Source organism: Eucyclogobius newberryi, unplaced genomic scaffold, assembly GCF_026437365.1.
Source record: "Eucyclogobius newberryi isolate DKJ021-1_F unplaced genomic scaffold, fEucNew1.0.hap1 SCAF_5, whole genome shotgun sequence".
Lineage (NCBI taxonomy): Eukaryota > Metazoa > Chordata > Actinopteri > Gobiiformes > Gobiidae > Eucyclogobius > Eucyclogobius newberryi.
Genome location: NW_027316167.1, coordinates 18,375,036 through 18,391,496, shown reverse-complemented (window position 1 = coordinate 18,391,496; position 16,461 = coordinate 18,375,036). Strand labels below are relative to the sequence as shown.

At 38.2% G+C, this 16,461-nt stretch overlaps 4 protein-coding genes and 1 long non-coding RNA gene across 8 annotated transcripts in view; 3 read left to right on the top strand and 2 right to left on the bottom strand.

The window, feature by feature from the left end:
• The first annotated feature begins 748 nt into the window (after window positions 1-748).
• On the top strand, window positions 749-3,071 carry LOC140381342 (uncharacterized). The gene is made up of 2 exons (XR_011931240.1): window positions 749-902; window positions 1,564-3,071. It is a non-coding gene; the product is annotated as an uncharacterized lncRNA (long non-coding RNA).
• Window positions 3,072-4,155: 1,084 nt separating this feature from the next.
• polr2l (RNA polymerase II, I and III subunit L) lies at window positions 4,156-6,151 on the top strand. The gene is made up of 3 exons (XM_072465633.1): window positions 4,156-4,311; window positions 4,497-4,602; window positions 6,036-6,151. Exons 2-3 carry the CDS (start codon window positions 4,508-4,510, stop codon window positions 6,142-6,144), a joined length of 204 nt encoding a protein of 67 aa, XP_072321734.1. The 5' UTR covers window positions 4,156-4,311; window positions 4,497-4,507; the 3' UTR covers window positions 6,145-6,151.
• A 767-nt stretch (window positions 6,152-6,918) lies between these two features.
• On the bottom strand, window positions 6,919-8,754 carry LOC140381568 (cleavage and polyadenylation specificity factor subunit 7-like). Its single transcript, XM_072465632.1, has 7 exons — window positions 8,603-8,754; window positions 8,294-8,476; window positions 7,971-8,074; window positions 7,764-7,891; window positions 7,399-7,687; window positions 7,115-7,203; window positions 6,919-7,051 (listed from the first exon to the last, which is right to left on the bottom strand). Exons 1-7 carry the CDS (start codon window positions 8,648-8,650, stop codon window positions 6,939-6,941), a joined length of 954 nt encoding a protein of 317 aa, XP_072321733.1. The 5' UTR covers window positions 8,651-8,754; the 3' UTR covers window positions 6,919-6,938.
• Window positions 8,755-9,051: 297 nt separating this feature from the next.
• Window positions 9,052-16,461, top strand: part of sdhaf2 (succinate dehydrogenase complex assembly factor 2) — a 222,684-nt gene continuing 215,274 nt past the window's right edge. The window contains exons 1-4 of one of the 2 annotated variants that reach the window (XM_072464803.1): window positions 9,052-9,313; window positions 9,730-9,947; window positions 10,069-10,178; window positions 10,297-10,440. In XM_072464803.1, coding sequence (XP_072320904.1) covers window positions 9,287-9,313; window positions 9,730-9,947; window positions 10,069-10,178; window positions 10,297-10,427 — 486 coding nt within the window. In that variant the 5' untranslated portion in view covers window positions 9,052-9,286 and the 3' untranslated portion in view covers window positions 10,428-10,440. Of the gene's footprint in view, window positions 9,314-9,729; window positions 9,948-10,068; window positions 10,179-10,296; window positions 10,536-16,461 lie in introns of those variants that run through there. The other variant, XM_072464804.1, reaches the window with a different exon arrangement.
• syt7b (synaptotagmin VIIb) overlaps window positions 14,365-16,461 on the bottom strand; it is a 100,772-nt gene continuing 98,675 nt past the window's right edge. For 2 of the 3 annotated variants that reach the window (XM_072464886.1, XM_072464888.1), the window contains one exon: window positions 14,367-15,369. In XM_072464886.1, the coding sequence (XP_072320987.1) occupies window positions 15,265-15,369 (105 nt within the window). In that variant the 3' untranslated portion in view covers window positions 14,367-15,264. Of the gene's footprint in view, window positions 15,370-16,461 lie in introns of all 3 variants that reach the window. The other variant, XM_072464887.1, reaches the window with a different exon arrangement.

Here is a 16,461-nt window from a genome sequence, read left to right as displayed (position 1 = left end):
CGTTCGGCTGCGCCAAAGATCCCTTGGTGCGCCGGGTTTACGCCACAGATCGTTTACGGCGTTCACCTGATTCGTTTCGTGTAAAAGCCACACACTCTGCGGTTCCAGTGGAGGAAGAGCGCCACTGGTGGTTTGTACAAATCATGGAATAAGCCAACCGACCACATCATGGATCTACTGGGTCCACGTTTATGCTTTTTATTCTGCAATACTGTTTACACCAGAAATAAATAATAGACCCACATTAACTAAAGTAATACATTAAAATGGCGTGTTTGCACATGCGTATTTGCGTAATACATTTCATTGTATTGCAGCCTATTCATTCATGATCAAGATCATGTACAATTAGGCTATATTAAGCTTGTTAACATCTAATTTCACATGAACCATCGCAATATGAGAAAGCATAGGAAACTTGATTTGTTCTGACAAATCTTTTTATCAATCAATAAAAAGAGTGAGGTAGTCTATGAGGATAGCAAATCTACTTTTTGCACTACAGGACTAGACAGAGGAAAAAACTCTGGTTGCTACTTTAGTGTTGTATTGATCATTTGATGATTAGAAAATGATTTATTATGGGATTCAAATTATGCCTATTTTTAAACTTCATATCAGATACTTGATTTGATCCAAAGGTGATCATGTCCGGCAAAATATATTTAATTGCAAATATTCTGTGTTACTCAAGGTGTACTAGAATTGCATCCACCCCCATCAGAACTAACACTTGGTACATCCCCTTTCTGCTCCTCTCATTCTCCTCCCTTCTGCTCCCAGACCTCCATCTCTAACGCCTTCTGTCATTTTCTTGTATTGAGGACATTCTAAGTTTCTGTGACTGCAGTCGTTTCCCTTGCATCTGTTGTCCAACTTGAGTCCTCACAGCTGCTGAAGAGGTATGTAAAGCCTTTGTTTCATCAATGACATCACTATTAAAAAAAAAATGTAGTAAGTAGAAGTACCACGTTCTTATTATCGACATATTCAGTCTTTTATTTCCTACACAGCTTGTCCTGCTGCACTATTCCTGGATAGTCATCTGCACATGGCTTCACTTTAAAAGGCTTAAATTTTTACCCCATTTTCAGGCAGTCATGCTGCAGTTTTTTCCTCCATCTTGTTCTCTGTTCTGTTTATCCATATGACTCATACCAGTTTGCTGTTTGTGCCAGAAGATCAAGAAAGAGATGTTTTTGTTGTTGCAGGAGCTCCTCAATAGAAAATATGCATCTAGTTAAAACATTTTTTTTAACATAATTAGTTTTGGCTACTGCATCAACAATTAAATGTATTATTTCCATACAAACTGATAGAGTGAACAAGTCAAATATCATTATGAGATAATATCCTGTGGAGAAGATAATGCCACAGTTGCTAAATTATTCCTATTCCTTTGAGGGAGTCTCTATCTCTGTCATCTGTGTTCCAAGGTCACACTTCAGGCCCAACCACTTGCTGTCAGTGAATACGCGCACCTCTGGTTCTGTCTCATCAGAGCTGATACAGTGCACATGCCTCTTTTAGATCATCTACTTTTTTGTTTGCTTTTCCCTTTAGTGAAGCAGCACAGCGCTGACCTTAGAGTCTTTCTGGCTGGGCCACACCTCTGTCTCTGAACATGGAAGCCAAATCCAAGGCTGGGGCTCCGGCGCCCAAAGCAGTATCTAAAGTTGAGAAGAAGGAGGCCCCCAAGAAGGCCCCTGAACCTGCTCCGGCCACCCCTGAGCCGGAGATCATCCCTCCTCAGGACGGAGCAGCAGAGGCGGAGGCGGAGGGAGAAGCCTCTGGCACAGACTCTTTTGAACAGCTCAAACCATATCTCATTGGTGGTGCCATCATCACTGCAGGAGCCATCTTACTGGGAGTATTACTAATGGCAAGGAGGAAGTAAAACCATATTATTACCTAAAGATACAATATTTGCTGATGTGGTACAGTAGATTGTGATGGGTTCAGAGACTATTATTGTACAAATGAAGACTTGCTGTACATGTCCTGTAATCTTTCACACTTTTCTCAAAGCTGCATAAACACTAAAACTGTTTGCATGAATCTACCCAGTATGTATTAATACTCTTTCACTTGAAAAAAGGAAATTATGTGAGCTGCTCATAACTGCACATGCAACAGACTTGGTTCACTTTACCAATCTACCCTAAATCTAATATTGTATGACAATGTTCTAATTTTCTTTAAATATTCAACTCCATTAAGCAGACTGAAATAGATTTATATCTAGGTCTATCTAAACAATATACCGCTATATTCAGTTTTGAAAATGAATCAAACAGGTTGAACATGTAAAATATGTATCGATAACTTCCAGGCCTCTCTTCACTTTGCTCAGTCTGTTTACAACATTAGTAGATTTTTAGCAGTGGCAGGTGGATCAGCCATAAATGCTATCACTGTGATTGTTTTTTCTTATGAATTACTATTATTTCAACAACAGTTATTACTCAAAACATTTAACTATCAGCAATGAATTTCCTACTTGAGAAGAAAATGTATTAATTGTTTTATTTAAATGGAAATCTTGCCATATATATACTCACCTCCCATAGCTGTAGTGTCAACAATTAAGTTAGACACATTCTGTTACATAGTTTAAGCCAGTCATTTATATATTTATGTTTCTGAAAGAAACAAAATGTATCAAAAAATTATAATAGTGTGAAGGTATTTTGTTATAATACCCCTAGATATTTAAAAGACATTATGTCATCTCTAAAATAATATCTTGCATTGTATACTACAGTGTACAAAAAATACTTTTCCTAATTTCAACAGCGTATGAATGCAATAATTCAGATAGGATTTCTCATTTTAGCACAAGAACTGTAGCGAGTTAAAGACCTTAAAGGTGATGTCATAGCTTGAGAGATTGTAGCAGTTATGTGACTAAAAAGTGGGTTTTAATGATGTATATTATTATTATGGAAGACTGTTTCTGTTATTTTCTATATTAGTGTTATTTTAGTCATTGACAATAGCTTCCTATTTGCTCCATGAGTGTATAATACAACTATAATTCAAAGTTTATTAAATACAGTGAACCAACTAAATGTGGTGTATATTTTTGGAAAGTCCTTGAATATGATAGACCACCCACCCACCCATTCACAAACTCTGCAGCACCACAGCTCCCTGAACGGCGTAAAGATCACATAGGGTTCCCCTGCCCCTAAAAATATTTCATACGGCGTAAAGATCACATAGGGTTCCCCTGCTCCTAAAAATATTTCATATTCTATTTAGGACCTCGTTTTAGGAATCACTGTGATAAGACATTCCTTCAGATAAGCAGTGATTCTTAACCTAGATGTGTCCCCAAAGCTACTCAATTATGCTGATTACCTTCTTATTCCATCTTTATTACTCATAAAAATAGCAGTTTGTCTGCCAGGTTAAGGATGCAGGGGTTGCCCATGTAAAATCATGTTGCTAACAGAAAAGGGTTGTGAACTTCTGAGCTCTTTGCCTGGTTAACCACCGGAGTATTTCTCCCTGTTTCCTTATGGAGAAATCCTATTTCCATTCGACATATTCCTTTTGAATTCTATCGTTACAGCAGAACATGCTGTAAGACTGAAGAGCAGCCATACTAACCATTGGAACTACAAAATAAGCATAGGACAAATAAGCTTTGAATAACTTGTGTCAGAGTCAGAGAGTATAAGCAAAGAACTATTTCGTAACGCTATGGTTACAAAATACGCGTCCTCTCCCCCTTCCAACTCGGTAGAGGGCGATACTGAACCTGGGTATTATGTACATGCCCAAACATTGCCAGAAGTCTATTGGGGGAGACATAATAGATCCACGGGGAGACAACATGGATCTATTATATTGGGAGACAATACAACCTGGGGAAAACAACATGGGGAAATAACATGGATCTAACAGGAAAAAACAAGTCCTGATAACAACAAGCCACTGGGGTTTGGAATCAGACCTCTTAATTGGAAAATATCTTAATGACCAATATGAAACCTGTGGAAAAGTGAAGTTTTCAGTGAAGACTCTGTGTCAGTAAAGCAGGAGGTGTGCAGAGCATTTGTGGTGTTATTTTCGATAGTGGACTGTAGACTCTAGTAAAGTGTCGTAATGGACTATCACCTGTGGGTGGCAGCATTGCGCCGTGTAGTGCGCAGTCTGCCGGAAATACACAAGAAGAAGAATTACTGTTTTATGACGTAGTAGATGCCAGTGAGCCGCAACCGCGTGCGTTTAGGTTGATAATACTTTAATTTGGACTAAAACTCCTAATTGCTGCAACCAACGCTTGTGGCACCAGATCTGACGGTAAGTACAAACATGGAGTTCATTACAAATTGCAATAAACAGACATCAACAATGGCGCCAAGATATTATTAGCGGCTAAAGCTAACTCCGAAAGCCCTTGTGTTTTTGATTGTGAACAGTGAGTCCGAATCAGTCATCCTAAATCGAATTACCAATGTCATAAGCGACGTCCCATTTGTTTGTAGGAACTGCGACCATGATTATCCCAATCCGCTGCTTCACCTGCGGGAAGATTGTGGGGAACAAGTGGGAGCCATATCTCGGTCTTCTTCAAGCCGAGTACACTGAAGGGTGAGTTGAATATGGATCCAGATTGAATAAAATCCACACAAGTCCTGTAGGATTTCATTTTCAGAGACCGCACAATAGATCCCAAAAGTATGTCTCATCAGTAGTATCGAAACAAACCAATTCATGCAGAGGGCTCCCCAATTGAAAGGATTTTACGGTTTGTTTTGACTCCCTCAATATATTGCTAATTATTCGTTAATGAGATACTGTCTGACGCAATCATCGATAACTCAACAATTACTCAAGGTTCTCCATTTGAAATTAAGTTTAGTTTTCACGGAAATTTGCGTTTTATTCTTGATTCAGGCCACGTACAAACACAGGCGGGTATTATTAACTCATAACCGCCGCCCTTCGTTTTTTTAATATTAAGTATTGCGTATACACATATTCGTTTTAAATATATCCATCCACACATGCCAGATTAATATTTGGCATCGTTTGCCTAAACGTTAGACCCAATCTATCCAATGAGAGCAAGCCTTTTCTTGTCACTTCCGCAAGACATGAAGCATGGCTCCAGGCAGCATATGATGAGTTATTTGGTGCAATAAGGCCGATTGTAAAGGACTCCTTCTGTGCACTTGTACAAACAGAAGTAACACACTTTTCAAAGGATCTATGTCGTCAACTGTCAGGCATAAAAGACTGAAATGTGACGTGTATTCATGGAATAAAGTCTTAGACGTACAACTACAGTTGTTTTATGATGGTTGGTATCAAAGTGGTACATTACTGCCAGACTTTATTCTTTAAGATTTTATTCTTTTCTTTAGACTCATTTTTTCAGAGTCCGACCGGCTTTATTCCAGAGCTGACTCATCTTCCTCTCCTTCTTTGATGTTTGGTGCCTCCGCTGCACAGCTTTATTCTTCAGGCTTCATTCTTTGATATTTCCACTGATGTCGTTGCTTGGCAGCCGTGCATGTACAGTGGGTGGCGGTAATGTAACACACCGCCATAACACCAAAGAAGACGTGTATTCATTAATTGTCGATGATACACGATGTTTGGGAAGTTAAAACGCCTGTTACCCATGTCCACACTCGAACACAAAACTGGAGTTTTCCAAAAGACATATCCTGCGCTTATGTGTGGATGACAGGTCATATTGTAGACATTATGCGTTTTTTTATTAGATACTACCCGGCTACCTGTGTACATGGCCTCAATCTTGGTTTTATCCATGTTAAAGTTAGGTAAATAAAGGTATGCACTTTTTACTTTTAGCACGGTGCATATTCAATACGGTAATATCAATTTTGCAGTATTTGACCACCATATCTTAGCTTTTTTAATCTTGTGCAGCCATAATCATTGATTAAACAGTTTTGAATGTAATATTATTGAACCTGGCTGTAGTATGTAGGATTTATACTGTATTGTAGCTGTGCTAAATGTGCTGTTACTAACAATTATAATTTCCTTTTTAGTGATGCTCTTGATGCCCTGGGCTTGAAGAGATACTGCTGTCGAAGAATGCTTCTTTCTCACGTGGATCTTATTGAGAAGTTATTGAATTATGCGCCACTTGAAAAGTAATGGAAGATCCCCCGCTGAAGATTTACAGTTGACGGTTTACAGCATCCTTTTGCTATGAAGATATTTCACTACGAGAACAAACAATTTTTATTTAAATACCCCACCCACAATATCACTGATTTGTCTTTGTATCGTTTTTAGATTTCACACAAGGGGTGACGGTTTTATTGCTTACCCTCCAATTGTATTAAAGAAAGGTGTCAGTTAATTTGTTTGATTTAATAAAAAAAGCACATTACACAATTACAATGTGTAGACCATGCAGATAGTGAAACAAAGTATTTGCATCAAGTCTACAATTAATAGATAAAAAGGAACTGTGAAGGCAGATGAAAAAGATACATCTCTTTAGTATGCTTCCAATCAGCCTCGCCTTATGTACATTCAGCTGTTAGTTGAAGAAATAAAGTCCTGTATCCATTATATAATCTTGGTCTATGGGAAGAAAAACAAACCATCTTGGTTTAAAAAAAAAAAAACTTTGCTTTGAGAGTGATATGGATGGAAGGACTTACCCTAAAGGGGGGTTAGTAATGTCTGTGTCTGTCTCGTTCCCGAGAGCGTTCTTGAGAGTGGTCACTGCTTCTTTCACCACTCCGGGATCGATGTCTGTCCCTCCTTGACGAACGTCGTCTTTCTTTGCTTGACGATTTCCTCCGATCCCGCTCTCTCTCTTCACTGTGCCTGAAGAGATTATATACTAAGATTTAAAAAAATGCATTTGCAATTTATGTTCAAATGTGACTTTCTGTGTGTTATTGGTGTAGACCTGCTGTAACCTCCTTGAATGGACACTAGTCTTTTAGAGCGGTGACCATGGCTTTACAGCGACCATCTTGATACACTCTGGACTGTTTGATGATTGAAATTGCTGTCAAAAGTGTTTCTATTGCCACACTCAGCTCTCCTGAAATACAAAGCTTCGTTAGACCACTGAAGTGACCACTTAAGACATTTTTGATGCACTTACCTGTTGTTGCCCCCAACACAGCCTTGCTGATGGCAGTACTAGCAACTGCTTTATTCCTGTTTAAAAGTTCCTCGAAGTCTTTATCTGTTCTTTAAATAAAAAATAAAAAAAAGGGCAGTGTGATCTCTCAAGTCAACAATAACTCATTTTAAAATGTCAGCCCTGAAAATATTTTAATGGGAGGGCTGAAATACATCTTTTGTATTTGGATTATTTAGTATATTTTACTTTATTTAATATACAGTATACATTGTAAATTATTAGTTGCATTTATTTAGGCTTACTTTTCATTACTGCTCAATGTGCTGCTGCTGCTGCTGCTGTGCCACCTTTGTGATGTGCCAGCAATTTCAGGATTTTGAGATTGTGGGTTGTCAGGATACTTCATAAAGTTCATGAACATGAAGGGTAGCAGAGATGGAGGTGGTATAGGTGGTAAGGAAAGAGGGTAGTTCGGATATGGGTTGGGTACAGGAGGAACTATGTTGGTAAATTGGTTAAAAAACTGTTGATGATCCTGTGGTAAATACGAGCTGGAATCATTTATATTATAATCAGCATCTGGTGGGAATCCTGGAACACGTGAAGAAAGCACATTGCTTATACAGCAGAATAATAACGTATTAGATGTTTTAAAATGTATTCTTACTCTGTTTGTCCATCTCAAAATTAGAAGAACGTTGACAAACTATATTTTCGCCACCAAGAGTGTAATTTGGAACTTTATCCATGAGTATGTTACATGACTGCTTGGAGCCCACCACCACTTTAACATATCTGAAATAGAAATTCGAAAATGAAAATATAATTTCTGTTCACAATGAACTAAAGGCTATATCAATACCAAGTCACTTACCCTCTTGAGAGTCCATTTGATTTGATTTCTGCAAATTTTACTTCAAGTACATCTTGCACACCAACGTCACTGACCAGCTGTAATATTTCTTCTTCAGTTACCCACTGCAAGTATGTTAATTGAAGCAAAAATCAATTCACTTGGGATTTAAATACATAGTACAATTTTAATCCTTTGATATACATCTTGTATGATACTAAAAGGCAAAATACATCGTTATACAAGTAGGTTATGTACAAGCTAATATATTCTATGCAATTGGTGGATCTTGTAAAAGGCACAATAGGAATATTCTCATTTTATGAAGTTCAAATGCTTCTCACCCATGGGAATTTTCCAATGTATATATATGGGTTGTCACATATGCGTCCGCCCGTGTACTTTGATGTTTCTGATGGTTGGTTGGAGTTTGCATTATCTGTATGAACTCGTGTCTCGCTCTGTTTAGATGGTAATGTATTTTCCGTATCCACTGATCCAGTCAGCACAGCGTCATACAGATCGTCCTGCACAGAATTAAATAACCTTTCACAATCTTTTTCACAAAAGCTAACAAACATGCAGCACAGTAACTAGATAAAAGTGCTAGGGTTATCCAGTCAGTTATTATGCTATGCATCTACGACACCAACCTCATCATTACACTCCAACGCTGTGGCTGCAGGCTTTGCAGCAGCCATCCCGTACCCGCTTTTTGATGCAGCAATCGAGTTATTTCGTGCCGGTCACACGCTTACGTTTTATAGATGAAAAACAGATGAACGCACATTTCACAACGCCTAGGATTTTTTTTTTTTTACTGCTAGCTTGACTACGTTGAACGGTCTCATAAAAGTAACGTTCGCAACTGTCGTCTCGCTCAATTGCAATAAGGAAAGACAAATATATCAAACCATTGAAATTACTGAAACAAAGTTATTTGGGACCCTAGTATATTGGCTTTGTAAGAAAATGCTAAGGGTGCTATTTATTTCCGGTTAGTGTATCGGCTATTTCTCACCGGTATGAAACTACAACAATATTCGTTCCTAGGACGAAGATGTGGGATGGCGTGGTAAAACGATATTATAATAGATCCGTGGGTAAAACATTATCAACTTTATAATCTACATAGAAACATAATGTATTTAGTTGTAAATAAAATATTATTATGAATGTTTACCAGGTTTGACTACTGTTTACGTGCTGCCAGTGCTTTTCAATGCGTTTCAGTTCCGCGCCCCTCCTTCGTGGGGTGCTGACGCAAAACACCTCGAGTTATTGAACCGTCTGACATTCAGACGAGAGAAACATTTGCACCCGATAAAGGGACCATAATGTTGTCTTCTATTGCTGCAAAAAGAGTAAGTTATTCTGTGTTCTCTCACTTTTTAATTTGGCTTTTGCTGTCGGGTACAAAGCAGTATTTAGCACCATGTGGCTAAGCTAAGAATATTTCAAGCCCAAGTAAATAACAAATGGTCAACGTTAGCGGTTAATAACATAATTTAGTTCGTTCCCTGCGTTCTGTCTAATTTAATGTAATACCTATTTAGTTTGTCTAGTCAGTAGAACTAAATCTCTACTATTGTCTTCTGATTACTTCGAGAGGGCACTTATACAAACAGCTACAGCGTGTGACGTAACAACTCCTAATGTAACTATTATGAGCCATTGACAAATCACAAATGCATATGATATGACTCGAGACATTTTTTATTGTGGGCATTATGTGTATTTTATGATTTTTTTTTTTTTTTTTTTTTTTTTTGCTGTGTAGTTAGTTCCTGGGCTGCTTCATGCAGTTCGGAGACCAGCAGTGACGGTATCATTTCGTGGATACCGCGGGGATGCACCTGACGACACTAAAGGGGACCTGATCGAAATCCCATTGCCCCCGTGGGAGGCCAGACCCAATGAACCACTGGATATAAAGAAACGACGTCTGCTCTATGAGAGTCGCAAGAGAGGCATGCTTGAGAATTGTATATTGCTTAGGTATGTAACATGACCAAGCAGAGAGTAAAGCCACATTTTCCTCTCCCAGTTAAGACTACATTGGGTGCATAGTTCAACGTTACACATTTTATAATCTAATGATCTCCTTTCTTTTTTTTAGCCTTTTTGCAAAGAGATACCTGAACACAATGAGTGAGACACAGCTGAGGCAGTATGACAGAATTATTAATGAACCAAGCAATGATTGGGACATCTACTACTGGGCCACAGGTACGGGCTTTGAACTTACTTTTATTAATTGATAATGTATTGATGAATATTGAATTCAACTACTTGCAACTGTATTCTGAATATCTGTCAATCTGTTTGTTTGTTTATTCTTTTATAGAAGCTGTGCCAACGCCAGAGGTTTACCAAGGGGAGGTCATGGATATGCTGCAGGAGTTCACCAAAAATCGTGACCATGAACAGAGGCTGGATGCGCCCAATTTGGAGTATCTGGAAAAGGAAAGCCAGTAACATTTAGGAACCTCTAAGAATGAATATTGACCCAAACATTGTCAGAAGATTGTCTCCTGAAAATTGTATGTTCCGCTGTATTATTTAATAAATGTACATAGATGATCACTGTGACGTTTTTGTCTTGCATCATATGCATCATGCATCGTATTTTGACTTTTTTTTAGATTGTTGTATAATCTCTATGGTCTGCCATGTTGGTAAATGGACAGCAGGGGGAGCCAGATCACTTTGCATCAGTGACACGATTCACCTGTAACTGAAGATATAGATCATAGGCAACATAGAACAATAGAATCGTTTGTGAATGTGCATTTCTACCCATATCACATTGACATTTTTGTGAATGTTTGTATATTAACAATATATAGATAAACAAGTTCTTGACCTTTCCTCATTTATTGATTTGTATCTGTATATTTGTGCGCTATGTTCGTTAAGTGGATTATTGTCCCGAGGTCAACATATGCCCTATATGTCCAAGTATTGTGCTCTCTAATGCAAAGTCAGTAGTGCACTGTTGCTGAATCAGACAGCTGATTTGCTGCCAATCTATACATTATGATGGATAGGCAAGTTTTATAATAAACATGTTAATTGAGACATATTAAAAAATGTTTTGGGGTCTTCAGATATAGAGTGCGGGAATATCCTCTTTGTTTCATGCAATTCAGTCATTTTCTCTTCCCTGTTAAAATACATGTAATGCAACCTCAAATGACAAATGAAAAATACATTCCTCATGCTTTTACATTTGCCTGCACCCACTGCTTCTCTTGATAGTCACTCCTGTCATCCACCATTGCTGCCTGCCTTCATGTCTTGCCAACTGTTTCATCCTCAGCCTCTCTGCTACTCTCCGAGGTTCTTTTATTTCTCCATAGTGTATATACAACCAAAGCTGACTGCACATCATCCAGAAAATTTGCATTACATTAAGCTTACGTGCAAAAAAAATCGTTAGTCAACACCATCTCACCCACTCAGATATTTTTAAGGGCTCATCATTAATAGGTTTTACCACACAAATGTAGAGCGTCTTTAGGTATCTTGAAAAGCACTACATAAGTGTTATATATTATTATTAAATGAGTGTAAATTGCATTATTTGAGAGATTATGACCCCCTTCTTGTACATTTAGATTACTTAGATTATTGAATTTGTGAAGAAATATTTTGACCTTGAATACATTTAAAGGTGCCCTATGTAACTTTCTGGAGTGTTTGCCATCTGCTTGTCTTCAGATATGTAATTTCTTTGCCTTGAATAACACAGAATGGCAACAATCTTATCCTTCTTGCATTTATACAATTATGTTTTTTATTACTTAAAGAATAGCTTGAAAAGCATTTCTTGTGAACTCACTTGTCTCCACAGATCTGACCTGTAATATGACTTGGTATTATCACTTTTTCCAAACCATGGAAATAACTTGAGTGTTGTGTATGCAATTCCCATCTCTAATAAGAAGTTTATACTTACTTTAAACTTACCTTTTCTCAGGGACCATTGAATTAAAGAATACAAAATGTACCAGAAATATCTTGTTTTATATACACATTTATGTTTTTATATACACTGTACAGGTTTCAAAAAAATAAATGGTTGATATTAACATTGTGCACTCCACAAATGTGTAACTATAAAGGGAACTGAGAGTGGAAAAGGGGGCTGAATGATATCAAAGACACACAGATATCAACAAGCCCAGTCAATACTCACTTTTTTCATACATTTTACACATATTTGTACATTATATCAAATCCATGTTGCTGGTAAACCTCTCTTTGTCTCAAGTAGTGCTCCCAAGAAGAATGCCCGATATTCAGAAATACCACGAAAGATTTACCACATTATAGCATCTGGCTAGTTTTTATTATAGTGACGATTGTAGATTAATTAATTTAAATCCAATGCCACCAAACCCTGAATGAAAATGACTTATTAGGTCTTTGGAATGTATTTCCTTAATGTACATAGCACAATTACCCTGAAGGTAAGGTCTCAAATCACAATATCCTTATAGTTTCTAATATATCAGCTGTAAACAATTATTCAAGAATATGCAACATGGTGTATAAGAACAATGGTTACGCTCAGGAATTTCAAATGCAAAATGTGATCACAATCCTATATAAGCTACCAAGATGCACTGGACAAAAATGCATTATTTATAAAACACTGTGAACAAATAAGAAAGCAAAAAGAAGATTAAGGTTTTACCTTAAAATTACCCTGGTTTGGCAGTTTAGCTCTATATCAAATGTTAATGAAGGGGGCTTTAAAAAATCTTTGACATTGGGAAACTGTTGGTCCTCTCTTGTAGTGAACTGCTATATTTCATAATGTATTAAAATGTTCTGTTTTGTGATTTGTTGTACGTGACCTTCAGGGCCAATGTTACAAAGCCATCAGGCCAGACAGACGACTGTGATCCCTGTTTATTTTGGGAAGCTCTGACCTGAGATGTAGCTGAGTGATGCAATGAGGTGACGATTATATCTCACCTACCTTTCCCCTTTCCCGGACACACACGGAGGCGAGGGGCAAGGCGTGGCTCCTATAAGGCACACACAGGACATTTTGTGCCAGAAAGCATGTGTGTAGGGCCGGATGGTCAGCTGTAGTCTTAATATGTTCATTTTTTTGGCATTTAATTGGTCCAGACAGGAAAAGAAAGGACAAATAAAAGTAGCTGCTTTAGAAATTTGCTGTACAAAAACAACATCATTGTAAAGCAGTCTCATGATACTGTTAACTTTCCTATTTTAAAATGTATTTGAATATAAAACACACTTAAAGAAAATAACCCTGCTATGAAGAGAGGTTTGATCCAGCATCAACTAGTGAGTTATCCTTCAGATGTGACAATAAAAAAACAACAACATACTTCTCAGTACATTTCAAAAGTACAAGTTCATACAAAATAAAACCAGTAAACAAGAGCCAGTATTAAACTGGAAGTCAGTGCAGGTACACACAGAAGAACCTAAAGCACAGTTAACACAATCACACTCAAACATCGACACTCACGCACACACACTGTACGTATACATCAACAGTGGAATGTAAAAGCATTTCTCCCACATATTATTACTTCAGATAGAAGGATTCACTCAGCACATTTCTACAAGACATAAGGGAGGTCACACTGAACATGGTCATGACAAGAATATTGCCTTTTCAGATCAGTTTTCTATGTGCAATGCAAAGCTAAACATGGCAAGGTAAAAATAATGAACATCTTTAATAACAAATCACTGTTATCACAGTCACTTGTCCCTGATAAACTACATGTCCTGGCATATATTACATTTAATAACTTAAATATCTATGGGGCACTTGGCAGTAAGTTAGCATATGTCGTCTCTCTTTCCCCTCTTACTTGATGCTCACTGTCTAAAACCTCTAGGTGAGCTTGTCACTATAAATAGCCTCATCGCCAAATGCTCATAGTGACTCAATGGGTAGGTGGTTTCTTTAAATTTACATTGGAGTGGGAATAAATGCACTTAACTCCAGCCACAACGCAGTCCAAATGAGCTGTTTAACTGGGCAGAGCCTGGAGGACTAAAGGGGGCGTCACAACGCTGCGAAGTAGTGAAGGCTAGTGTTTAGTCCCACTTTAATGGCCTCACCCGTGACTCCTAAAATAGAAAGTGTTACAAATCTTCACTATATTTTCAGTATATGGACAAAATATAATGTGTAAGAAAATATGTGCACTGTATAGCTACTTTATAAGAGGTGGATGAACTCCTCAATCAAACTGTATTTCTTGTCAAAAATATTTAAATAAATTTCAATAATTCATTTGACATACAGTTAGTGTTACTGAAAATGCAAGGCTGCCATGTCAGACATACATTCTAGGGGCTTTTATCGTAACAAGGAAAATTATGTATTGATTTGAACAAGGAATTAGGTAAGAAAAATATATGTTGCATTGTCGTTTTGAGTTAATCCACCTCTTGTTTTCTGACTCCATTTGAGTCACTTTTAAGAAACAAAAGTGACCTCCGTAAGCCTTCAACTACCTTCACATTTACTAAGTCATACAACAGCCTAATTTACCCTCAATATCGGGACCATTGTTGTTTTAAAACATACTTGTGCAACTCCAAAAAAGCCACATTTACACTATGCCCACCTTCTTTGTGGGAACTTTTAGCTTATTCTCATCAACTGGAAGAACAAGAAGATTCCCTAACATCTTTTGCAAACAACAAAAAGGACAACATATTTTGTTGATTTTTTACACTTCTCATCAAGAATTTAAAAGTTCAAATCTGTTTTTCTTACAGCACATCACCCACAGCACGCACGGACAACAAAGGGTTTCCAGCCAATGGAGAATTATTACAATGGCAGCACAGAACGAGATCAACAAGTCAGATCCATCTATCATCGACTCCTTTTCTTTTCCTGGTTTTTCAAGATTAGGCAGTGAAAGTAAAAAATGAAACAGGACATATGCAAGGTTTGACTTTGAGTTATACATTTTTTTGGTTGACGATTGATATTCACCTGTGGCTATGGAGGTAATGGTCCGACTTAAGTGTGCAGTTATGAAGGGGAGAGAGTGAAGGCCAAGGGGGATTTGAGTGCTCTTGTGAAAGAAAGTTGAGTGATCAAAGACATTTCTAATTTGAGACTGAGGTGTTCAGGTGGGACTTAGAACTTGACAGGGGTGTAATGAGGGCACAAACTATCAAAGAGGCCTGAGAACAAAGAGATGACATCCGCAGAGCGCCAAAGCAGAGGTGTGGTGCGGGCAGGGGTACATGTCACTATATGGGTGGAGATGACTGTAAGCTGGTGGGTCAGTGATCTCCCTCAGGCTTTGAGGGCGTGCCACTGGGCCACAGCAGAGCGAGGATGTCCCATCATGTCTTTCCAGTGTTTTACCTCCGCTGGGCCACTTTTCCATGAGAGATAAATCTGTGGATGGAAGCAGAGAAGTTAAAGTGAGACACACACATTCTTACCTGCAAATATTAATTTCAAAATTGTTTTATGTTTTAAACTAATTATTTCTGGTTTTAAAAAAGGGGCAACATTGGCAGTTAGTCTGAGATCTGAACTTGGGATCCCTTGCATCCTAAGCAAGACTTGACAAAAGCCTATTCAACCAGTGCCTTTTAAGTCAACATGTCCAGAACAGTCATGGTGGTTTGGTCCTGATTGTGCACCAACAACAACTCCAAACCCAGGAGCTTATTGCTATAAGTGCTGACCACTAAAATGTATCTGTCAACAAAATAAACAAAGGATTAGTATAAACCTGGCTCCATTTTATATTCCCTGTTCATATTGAAATGGTGTGAGACGCTTTCTTTGTATAAAAATGTGAGTTTTCTCTGAATGTGAACTTTAATGGTAATATTGAATTAGTTCAGAAAATTCAAAATCAATAAAACAAGTAGCTTTACTTTACTTTGTTGAGGTGACTGACCGGATCAGCATGTCTCTAGGGCTTGGGTCTCCAATAGGCAGGCCATGGGCCAGCTCTGGACCGCCAAGCAATATGGTTTGGCCCGCAGCCCATTTTTCCTTAATGAAATAGTTTTTTGTATTTTTTTTTTTTTTTCGCAGCACAACACAACACTCACTCACTCACATTCACGACGGGCCAGAGAGCTACGGTTCATCTGAAACACTGCTCTGTCCAAGCCCAAACGTGTGATGCTGCATACACAGTAAATAACAGATTCATTGATGATTCGGTGTCAGTGTAACATGCGTAAGTACCGTGGTATTTGAGTGTTTGGAAGTCTGCTTGATAATAAGGAACTTTATGTGCCGTGGCACCGGAGGAGCGTGCCCAGGCTTCATCGCTGGATTGAAAGGCCTAATCATGCAAGGCACGAGTGCACGGTAGGTCAGACAGCTGTGTGTGATGTGCAGGTTGTCCCAGGGGTCGGGTTATGAAAGGTGGACCTCGGTCTCCTCCCGGGACATGTACACCTTTGCATTAGGGAGGTCTAAATTCACACCCTCATAGGTTAATTTCTATGTGAATATGCGTTGGAT